Source organism: Actinia tenebrosa, unplaced genomic scaffold (assembly GCF_029948245.1).
Source record: "Actinia tenebrosa isolate PJP-AT-01 unplaced genomic scaffold, QUT_ActTen_1.0 PGA_scaffold9__36_contigs__length_13948895, whole genome shotgun sequence".
NCBI lineage: Eukaryota > Metazoa > Cnidaria > Anthozoa > Actiniaria > Actiniidae > Actinia > Actinia tenebrosa.
This window is the reverse complement of record NW_028292586.1, coordinates 10,299,941-10,310,568: the sequence shown is the minus strand read 5'-3', so window position 1 is coordinate 10,310,568 and position 10,628 is coordinate 10,299,941. Positions and strand designations below refer to the sequence as shown.

Below are 10,628 nucleotides of genomic sequence, written 5' to 3'. Positions count from 1 at the left end.
GGCCAGTTATTGCTTTACTGCATGTCATAGGTCGGAAGGGTCCTTTTTTAGTAATTACTTCCACTGATATTGTATTGGTCACTTTGGCCCTGTTTCATTGTTTAAAACCCGATTACTGAGTCTTTGCCAATCCAGGATTAATCCGTAGGTTTTATTAACCTAGGATTAGCACTAATCCTGCTTTGAACAACTGCGGGCCCTATGCTATAGCAGGAACCAATCAAATTCGAGCCTGCATCCGCCAATTACTAATCCCCTAGCTAGAACGCACGATCGAGTTCGCTATGCTTTACTATGCTGGTTTTTATCATTCTTATCACTCTCACTTACTTTCCTCGGGGTCTCTTTCAACCAAAAACCTATAGATCTAGGTTTCGATATATCATCGGCAAACTTATCCCGGACAAGTCCCATATAAATAAGTCAAAATATGATTGAGCTATTTTCAAAAGAACTCGTCCATTTTAACAGAAATGATAAATTGTGTTCAAAATTTACTTCAATACTTACTGACTAGAATTCATTGAACAGCAAACGTTTTAGCTACAAGTTACAATTGCTCTCAGCTTGAGATTGTCGGGGTGCGTATTCGTAAGAGGAATTAAACGAAAAGACACAAGTCTAGCTTTGTTACATAAACATTTGCCGAAACAAAGGTTTCACTTCTGTTTTCTATTGATTAAGGTTGGAGAAATTGCTCACGGTAAAAATCACAAAGGTAACAAAAGGCTCTTGAAACTTTTGAATAAAGATAGGGGAGTTTTATAACACAGTGATTAAACATATTAGTTTTTGCAGTCGGTTTCGGATCACTGCTGGGAGTTGATAAAATTGCAATCATATCAAGGCTGCCGGGCTTATAGAAACATACCCGTTAATACATATCTGGTTAATACATACAGGTTAATAACTGCTCAGGAGGTGCGGATAAGGAAATAACATTTATTTTTTGCCATTTACTTTTGATCTTGTTTTGCATTTTTGTTGTGTTGTTTAGAAACCGTTATCCCAGGATATCGGACCACGCAGCCAATCCGAACGCACGAATTTTAGGATGCCGCGCTGAAGAAGACTGGCAGCAGCTGTTTGGAAATAATCGGTCAGAAACAGCGTAACTAGATACTGAACTTGACTATCGAAAAATCGGGGACCGAAAAAAAGTTTATCAAGTGCATGATTTAGTTTTTCAGTACTGAAATAATATACTTCTCACTTCAGTTAATAACGGAAGCATTTGAAGAATGGAAGAAAAGAAGTGGACTTGTGTAGTATTTGGGTGTTTTCTGAGAGTCATTCAGTTACTATCAGTGAATGCTGAATTCAAAGCAGTATCCAGGGACCAGCTTGGATTCAAGTTCATGAACTTCTTCCACAAACCTGGTACAGTTCTCACCGATAGTTCCATAACAGTGCACTCCAGTGTGACCGATGTCTCGTCCTGTCAACTGATGTGTTTAGACCACACATCCTGTTTGTCCATCAACGTCGGCAAGAAACCAAACCAAACGACTTTGGACTGTGAACTGAACAACTCGACCTCTTTGTTAAAACCACTCAGTTTGAAAAAACGAGAAGGTTTCGACTTCTATGGTCTGGCTGTAAGTACTTTTGTAGAGGTAACATAAGTACTCTAGTACTGTAAGTACTCTAGTTCTGTAAGTACTCTTTGTATAGGTAACCGACTATCATTAAGTAAAACGAATTCGAAGATCAAAGGAGAAGGGAGCTTTGCACCTGCAGTTGAGATAAAATAGAGGACAACTCGTCCCTTCCCATTTCAATTTAACATGTCGGTCTAAAAAATGTGGAAACATATTAAAAACACAAATCCAATCAGTTTATTCTTCTTCTTTTTCTTCTTTTTCTTCTTTTTTTTTTTTCATTTTTTCATTTTCTTTTTTGTTTACAATTTAAAAGTTACAATTTTGTGAATAGTATACCGAAACAACGGCTAAAGTTAATGAATCCAAAACAAATGTTTAAACTGCGTAACTTGGCTCATTGAGGCTAATCTGTTAGCTGCCATAAACAAATTTTAACTTTTATGTTTAAAGATGATAAAAGATGATAAAACGTTAAGTTGACAATGAACTCACTGAGATCTATCATTTACTAAGTTGCAGAATCAGTTTACTTAGACATTATGAAAAATAAGTACTGATATAACTTCTGTCAAATATAAACATATATATGAATGATTTCGAAGTCGTTCGCGTAACTTTAATCATTCGCGGATTTAAAACTGTTAAGAGATCTAACAATTGAATCCAGACGAGACGTCGACAGGTGATTCTAGCTTTCCGCGCCATTTTCACGGAACCTTTAGTAATTTCACTCAAAATATATTTACGGCACGCTTTTACAACTTGGACTAATTATAGGACTAACCAATCTGTAATCGTGGCATTCCAAGAAATATTGCATTTTTCGGCTCTTCATTTTTTCCATTAGGAACCGTGTTTCTCGAGTTCTTGTTTGAATGGAGGAACTTGTATCCCCAACATGAATGAAGGCACGTATCATTGTAACTGCTCGACACAGATACCATATCTCCCGTATCTTGACAACCACTGCTCTGTGGGTAAGTAGAATAGCACTAATTGCTGTGACATAGGCTTTTGTCATTTATATGCAAACGAGAGATCGATCGATTTGCTCATAAAACATAGCAACTTAAAATACCAACTACCGTTATACACTGCTATTTTAAGAGAAGGATGAGAACACTCGAACCGTGAATATACTTCGAGTTTTTTTCTTTAAAAAAATGCACACTCTAAATCATCCCTTGAGTCAATCAATTGGCTTTACTGATTTTGACCATTCTATCAGTATTTTGATTTAAACTTAATGCTTCATTATGGAGCTTTCGAAACAGCTTAGAAAGTTGAAGGATAAATAACACTAAAAAACTCGAAGTGTTCACGGCCCGATGTTGGTGTGTTTGTACTAATTAACCTGATACAAAAGGTTCAAATTATTAAGAAGGGGAAAAAAAAAAAAAAAAAAAAAACGAAAAAAAGAAGAACGAAAAAGGAAGAAGAAAGATGTAATGTTATTATTGCTTGAACATTTCTCCCCAGATCATTCTGTGATTAAAACATCAGGGGTGTTTCACAACGTTTTCCACTTGGAAATCACTAAAAAGGTCTACAGCATGAACTATTACGAAGCAGAAAGAGCTTGTGCTGTTAAAGGTGCTCAGATGTCAAGCTTGAAGCAGTTGGAAGATGGATTCAGAGCTGGATTCAGTTTGTGCAGGTGAAAAGTATAGTGTTTTCGAAATATATATATATAGACATTTTTGTCTGCAAGGTTTCAATTATGAATACCTCTATTCTGACTTTACTTTACTATAGTACAACATTTGTATCGGAAGTGGGTTTCAAATGAAAAAATTTATAAAATCTTTGCCGGCAATTAATTTCAAGTTATCCTCTTAGTGAAAACATTCACATTCAAGTAAAAAGAGAAGAGGAGGTATATAGAGCGTCTAAGTCATTACCACCTGACTACTGAACAGGGAGCACATATAGAACAAATTTTGATCGTTGATCTTTATTTCTTTTTATTTAATTTTGACATGGTATATTCTGTTCTACAGTTATGGTTGGCTGATAGACGGCAAGGCAAGATTTCCAATTCTACATCCAGTGCCTGGATGCGGGTCAAGTCCAGGTATTAAGGAAGAGACAACCCCAGAAGATAAATGGCATTCAAGATACAATGTCTACTGTTACAAAGAAACAGGTAGGAAACTACAGCCTTCTTGATGTTCCGCCTTCCAAGAAACATTGATATTAAATTAATGTCATAGAAATAACAAGTACAATGATACTTTTTCCTTGTTCTTCTTGTCCCAGATAATTGCAATGATAAAAACTGGCATCAGAATGACCAAGCTTGTTACAAGTTCTTTCTTGACACCAAGGTTCGCAAGGCGAATGCTGCTCAAGCATGCGTTCTCGAAGGCTCGATTCTTGGAGTTTTCAACTCAGTGGCTAAGCTAACTTTCCTTCAAGACTACCTGCAAAGGAAGAACGTCACAGACGAACACATTCTGGTGGGATTGAGTCAGGTAAGATAAGGATGAAGACATTAGCCTTTATCAACAAGTATTTCAAAAATAATCCTGAATCGTTTGGAGAAGTAAGTAAGTAAGTAAGTAAGTAAGTAAGTAAGTAAGTAAGTAAGTAAGTAAGTAAGTAAGTAAGTAAGTAAGTAAGTAAGTAAGTAAGTAAGTAAGTAAGTAAGTAAGTAAGTAAGTAAGTAAGTAAATAAGTAAGTAAGTAAGTAAGTAAGTAAGTAAGTAAGTAAGTAAGTAAGTAAGTAAGTAAGTAAGTAAGTAAGTAAGTAAGTAAGTAAGTAAGTAAAAAAAAATAAAAAATAAAAAATAAAAAAATTGGTTGTCATTGGGAATTAAATCATGACCAAGAGAATATTAAGTAAGCTTACTTCATATTCTCTTGATCATGACATATTCCACAGCCTTCTGCAATAATTCCTTGTTATTTGCCAGAATGCTGTTGGCGCATGGAAGTGGGCGAATGGAGAAGCAGTTCAATCCTCTCTCTGGAATGTAATCCAGCCAACTGGACCAATAGGAATAGTTAATGCTGTCATGAAGTCTTTTGACAACGTACCAGACAGTGACGAGTGGAAACTACCATTTGTCTGCCAGAAGCAACTCCCTTGATTTCAAGATACATGTATTCAAAAAAAGGTTGTCAGAGCAAAAGAGATATATATGTAGAGGTAATAGGGGATAGGTCATTTCAGCACCGAAAAGATTGATTTATATTTAACAGTGAATGATCGAATTATTCGTACTAAATATCTGAATTAAAACTAACCTTGTGTTTTTGAGGGGAATAATAATAATAAGAAACACTCTAGACCTAGACCTAGCTATTCTCGCTATCTCCCACGGCACGATCTTTGATCTCCTATCGCCTTTCTCCTTTAGCTCCAACAAGCCTTTTTGAAATAGCCGTGTAGAGCTCAAACACCGCTTATCCGTGAAACAGTACTAGCTATTCAGGGTTAAATAGCACTAATAAAGCATTAAAAAACAAAGGGGTTTTCACCAATTTCCACTATTTAGTTTTATTACTGTTTCATGGATTAAGCAATTGCGCTCTACTCTTGCATGATTTTTTTTTTTTTTTTACTTTTTCGGTATTCCTATGTCTTTTTTATGTCATTTTTCGTAGCTAAATGGAAAAGTTGCACAATAGTACCCAGGACTTCAACGTATTATCCACTCCCTGCGGGCGCATGCATAGATGATGATCATTGCATGTGACAGCTGTCAATCAATAACGATATACAAAAAAAAAAAAAAAAAAACCACCTGATATTTCTTAATAGCCAGTGGATAATAAACCTGTGGTGCTCGTTTCATGATCGAATTTAGAAGTTGAATTTCGTAGAGTGAAAAAACCCGGAGAACCCGGAAAACCCCACGAAGCACAGGAGAGAACCAACAAATAACTCTACTCTCGAGCTAACCGCCACCCGGTTAGAGCATTGATCTGTTGTGCGGGAGATCGTGGTTCAAGCCTCGGCTGGACCAACACTCAGGACCTTAAAATAACTGAGGAGAAGGTGCTGCTTTCGTAATTATATCTGCAAATGGTTAGACCTTCAAGTCTTCTCGGACAAGGACTTAAAACCGTAGGCCCTGTCTCCCAACCCTTCCTAACCTACAGTAAACGGCGGGGGACATAAAAGAACCTGTTGAATTATTCGTATAAGAGAAGGGGATTGTCTCCCGCTTCAACAGCCTTACCCAATTTAGTTTGGTTTGGTTTAGGTTAATCAGATTTGTCAACATTACACTACAACACGGTTAAGCTTCACATGGAAACATGCACGGTGGACAGATACGAGAGGCCAAGAGGCCGAGGAGACTGAAAAAACAGGATGGTAGTCCCAATTGACTTTTTATCCCTAACGTACACTGTGAAAGTGGAACGGTCGAAGTAGCCACCAAACCGGTCATTCCAGGCACGTAAATCTTGAAATCTTGAATGAACAATTCATTATCCCCCCCCCCCCCCCAACCACTCCACTCCCACAGTGTATTTCAAACTAATGAAAAGATTAAATTAAATCTATACAAACATTTCATAAGATACACATTAATGAAATATTAATGAAATTGATAGACTATGGTGGCCGGTATGTAGACAGTTTCTCAACGTAGTGAGTAAAAAGAAGGCTCTTAAATACAGAGAGACTAATAGCATGTTTAATGTCTGAAGATAGACTGTTCCATAACTTAATAGTTTTAGGGAAGTAGGAATTGAGGAAATAATTCTGTTTATGCTGAGTAATGGGACGGTAGTTAGCTGAGTCAAAACTTCTTGTAGAGTAACGTGAGGTAGCAGGTACGTGAGGAAGCGAGCAAAGTTTGCAGTAATAGAACCAGACCTAATCTTGTATAGTAGTATCAAATCACTAATTTCTCGTAGATTCTAATGGTAAAAGCTTTAGAGTCTTCAGTCTTTTCGTGTAACATATATCAGAGGGTGAATAATTTAGAATAAACTTAGTTGCACGTCTCTGTATGTTCTCTATTAACGCTTTGTATTTAGCCGTGTATGGCGACCATAGGCTTCACGCATATTCAAGGCGGGGCCTTACTAGAGTGCAGTATAGAAGCTGCCTTGTCGAAGTGTCAAGTATGTCCCAACAAACTCTTTTCACAAGACCTAACATTCTGTTTGCCTTCATACACATGTATTCAATATGTGGTCCCCATGACAGGTCCTTAGTCACAATGACACAAAGGTCTGTGGTCTGATTCAAGGGCTTGTCCAGCCAAGTGGTAAATTTTCTGAGGATTCTTGACAGATCTCTTCTTGGACATTTGTAGAACCTTGCACTTTATAGTGCTAAACTCCATTGCGTGTTCTAAGCTCCAATTACTCAAAGAGTTCAGGTCACACTGCAACGAGACTTGCAGAGTCTATACTACGGTACAGTTTTGAGTCGTCCGCATATAGAGCAATACTCGATTCTTGACTCACATAACTTGGTATTTCATTTGAATACACAAGGAAAAGCAGGGGCCCTAGAATTGACCCCTGCGGAACTCCAGATTTCGCGGGCAACCAGGAGGAAGAAGTCCCGTTGAGCACTACACGTTGTTGTCTCCCCGTTAAATAGCTAGCAAACCAATCGAGGAGAGAGCCTGTGATACCGTATTCCCACAACTTCAACAGGAGAAGATGATGTCCTTGTCGAAGGCCTTGGAGAGGTCTACGTGAATGACATCTACCTCCCCGCCCCTTGCTAAACTGTTCAAGATGTCACTATAGACTTCCAAAAGTTGCGTCACAGTTGATTTGCCTTTCAGGAAGCCATGTGGTAAAGGGACGGTAGAAAATGAGCAAGACAATGGTTGAAAACACAACGTTCAAGGACTTTGGATACAATATAAAGCAACGAAACAGGTCTGTAGTTTTCTACGAGAGATGAGTCATTTTTCTTGAAATTAGGAGAAATGTTAGCTTTTTTCCAGAGCGCTGGAACTGAGCCAAGCGATAGGCACATATTAGAACGTTTTCCAACAACCGGGGTTAAAAATTCTAATGAGTTTGCTAATATGCTAATGATCTACGTACCGTACTGCCAGCTAAATTATACCGAAATAATCTGCGTGAAGAAGTTTTAACCTTAAAATGCTAGTCTTATTGCACTTTCTGTGAACTTGTCATAATTTCTAGGAATGTAAACGAACTCAACGTTCTAAATTTATTAAAAACTCAACAAGTGTTACAAGACTTTATGTTTTTAATTCAACATCAACGTTTGTATCTGAAAAAATGCAAACGAGTGGACTAACCTAGCATGGAAATTTGCTTTACACAGAAATACCTTTTTAGTTTGTTATAAATGTTCAAATAAGCGTACTCGACGTTCAGCAAGAAATGACGCAAGCTCCACACACTGGAAGAAGCCATCTAGGATGTCTCCATAACTGTGATATGGCTTTGTACACTTTTATTTCTTTAAATACATGCTCCACCTTGATTCGTCATCGTGACAGACACTTGTTAAAGCGCCTTGCCCGCCTTCTTTCTCTGGGGTTCAGCAAATGCATTTGATTTGCTCTTACGGCCGTCAGCAATGGTCCACCATCAGGATAAGCCTTGTCCGCTAGAAGTTTTGCTCCTAGTGGTAGGTCCAGAGGCTGTCCTGGTCCAATGCGGGCCATCAGCCTGTAAGATGTCGCATCGTGTGTACTACCAAGAAACCCGGCTTGAACATATCTCAAGTGTCCAAGGTTATCAATGATAAGTTGGGTGTTGAAACAGTGGTAGTGACGGTGCCCACTATAGAACGATCTCTGGGGCTCTGTTATGGGTCGGTATATCTCATGCGGGGTTGCGTCTACAGCGCCCACTGCGTTTGGGAATTCTGGCCAATTTCCCCTGATGTTGGCCCATTCATTTACATTTAACCAGCGAATTTGATTTTGGAAATACCTCCACATCTCTGGTATGACTCTGTATATAATTCGCACAACAGTTGATGGGTCTGTATCGAACCACAGAGCTAGACTTTCCACATGCAGATATTTGCGTAGCCACATTAAAGCTAATAGAACTTGATTCGTGATGTTGAGTTGTGAGCGTCCTAGTCGTTGACGTGGTAATCCATCCCTTGTTAAACGGAATAGAGCTGGAGAAACATCTGCTACTAGCTGCAGAAATGACTGTGGGGTTTCACCTGTATTTCTCCAAAACAACCATGGCTGTCTTTGTATTAGAGAGAACACATCCCTGCCACGGAAGCCTGTAAGAAGACGTCTATTTAACGGCACGTTTGGTATGTTTATCGGAGGCTGGGAAGCAAACAGGAGTATCAAAATTGCTAGTATTTGCAAAAGCAGGACACGTATATCCTGAATCTGCATCTCAAGTTCACAGTAGCTACCAGTCAAACTTCTATTTTTTGAATAATTAAAATCGAAGCGTGCAACTAACACCGTTTTTGTAATTAGTCCAGGCTGTTTAGAGTTTTGCACTTCGGAATTTTCTGAGCATTCAGTGCCCATCGAGTGACAATTGAGTTTAGCTAGTTTACTTGATTATTTCTGATAAACGTTTTGTCAAGATGTCACAAAAAGATTCTCCAATACCGGGAAATTCGCATGGGTTAGGTAAGTAAACCATTCTTAAAAAGCCCATTTCTGGACTTTTGCGACAAATTAATTTTATTATCGTTTTCAACTTATGGTTTGTAATTTTAATTGTGATAGGATCACTACCAAAGCGTGCTAATGTTGGTGAAAAGGAAATTGAATTTATTTCTAAATGCTACAACGAATGTAATAGCAAAGAGTGGCCTGAAATCCTACAGTACTGCAAAAAAAGAATCCTAGAGGCACAACTCCCTCATCATGTTGTGGCACTCTATCTGGAGAGCCCACTGGCAAGTCGACTGATAACCAGAATGAAGAACATTTTAAAGAAAATGTTGGCTTCCCCGACTGAACCAATAGACTCCATGAAGTATGCAGAGAAGAAAACGCCTTCCCAGAGAAGACAAGCAGTGAAGGACAAATTAGAGGGAGAGTATGTTGCGTCATCATCATGCGAGAGCGAGTTTGATGAAAAAGATGACTGCTTTGCCGGTACGAACAAGGTATCTAAAAAGAGGAAGGTTGACAATGCAGCAGAAACCCAAGCTGCACATAAGAAAATGTGCGAAAAGGCTTTGGAAACGATGAGTAAAGTAGATGCCGTTTTAGGCAAGGTGGACAAATATCTAGATAAGAATAACCAAGCTATTAAAAAATGGATTCAAATCTTCAGTCTCGACTGTTATAGCGAGCTGGTATATCGTCACTTCTACTCAAAGATTTGTAATTTATAAACGTTGCTGTTCAATAAAACTTCTATAAAAATCTTGTAACAATTTTAGTAAGTTTTTAGAGAAGTAAACTCGTTGCTGCTGGCCTATCTCCGACTTCTCAGAAGTTACATATATGAAACTTCTGAAAAGCCGGAGAAAGGCCAGCACCAGCAACAGCAAGTTTACTTCTCTTAAAACCAAATATATAGCGTTAATAGTTTTGTAAGAACGTTTTAGAATGGCAAGCGTTTTAATGCTGAGTTCGTTTACATTCCTGGAAATTATGACAAGTTCACAGAAAGTGCAATAAGACTAGCATTTTAAGGTTAAAACTTCTTCACGCAGATTATTTCGGTATAATTTAGCTGGCAGTACGGTACGTAGATCATTAGCATATTAGCAAACTCATTAGAATTTTTAACCCCGGTTGTTGGAAAACGTACTATTGAACAGCTGACACAGGGATGGCGCTATTTCGCTTGCAGTGTTTTTTAATAAGGTACCAGGGATACCGTCCGTTCCACAGGCTTTGTACGGGTCTAGGTTGAACAAAACTTTCTCTACTTCAGGAACAGTAAGTTGGACGGAACTCAATTCCTCGTCTAATTGGATGGGAGACTGGACATGGACAATTTGGAGCCCTAAGAGGGCGTCTCTGTAACAGCGTGCCACTCGATCTGGGCTCGAAAAATAGATTTCTTTTATATTCCTATCATCGAAAGTACTATCTATCCTCACTACAAAATTGCAGTTAGAATTGT

At 38.4% G+C, this 10,628-nt stretch overlaps 2 protein-coding genes across 2 annotated transcripts; both read left to right on the top strand.

The window, feature by feature from the left end:
* Positions 1-1,158: 1,158 nt before the first annotated feature.
* LOC116296488 (uncharacterized) lies at positions 1,159-6,047 on the top strand. The gene is made up of 6 exons (XM_031704510.2): positions 1,159-1,598; positions 2,452-2,581; positions 3,084-3,261; positions 3,605-3,750; positions 3,864-4,078; positions 4,520-6,047. The coding sequence occupies exons 1-6, from the start codon at positions 1,242-1,244 to the stop codon at positions 4,694-4,696; spliced, it is 1,203 nt and encodes a 400-aa protein (XP_031560370.1). The 5' UTR covers positions 1,159-1,241; the 3' UTR covers positions 4,697-6,047.
* A 3,002-nt stretch (positions 6,048-9,049) lies between these two features.
* On the top strand, positions 9,050-9,888 carry LOC148904783 (uncharacterized). The gene is made up of 2 exons (XM_089024507.1): positions 9,050-9,172; positions 9,272-9,888. Exons 1-2 carry the CDS (start codon positions 9,127-9,129, stop codon positions 9,886-9,888), a joined length of 663 nt encoding a protein of 220 aa, XP_088880633.1. The 5' UTR covers positions 9,050-9,126.
* Positions 9,889-10,628: the final 740 nt, after the last annotated feature.

What these genes read in the sequence shown, in the direction of transcription:
- LOC148904783 (XM_089024507.1), top strand. Translation starts at nt 9,127, where the DNA reads ATGTCACAAAAAGATTCTCCAATACCGGGAAATTCGCATGGGTTAG. An exon ending in GGGAAATTCGCATGGGTTAG is followed by an intron (nt 9,173 to 9,271) that starts GTAAGTAAACCA and finishes TAATTGTGATAG; the next exon opens with GATCACTACCAAAGCGTGCT.
- LOC116296488 (XM_031704510.2), top strand. Translation starts at nt 1,242, where the DNA reads ATGGAAGAAAAGAAGTGGACTTGTGTAGTATTTGGGTGTTTTCTGAGA. An exon ending in GCTGGATTCAGTTTGTGCAG is followed by an intron (nt 3,262 to 3,604) that starts GTGAAAAGTATA and finishes TCTGTTCTACAG; the next exon opens with TTATGGTTGGCTGATAGACG. An exon ending in CTACTGTTACAAAGAAACAG is followed by an intron (nt 3,751 to 3,863) that starts GTAGGAAACTAC and finishes TTCTTGTCCCAG; the next exon opens with ATAATTGCAATGATAAAAAC.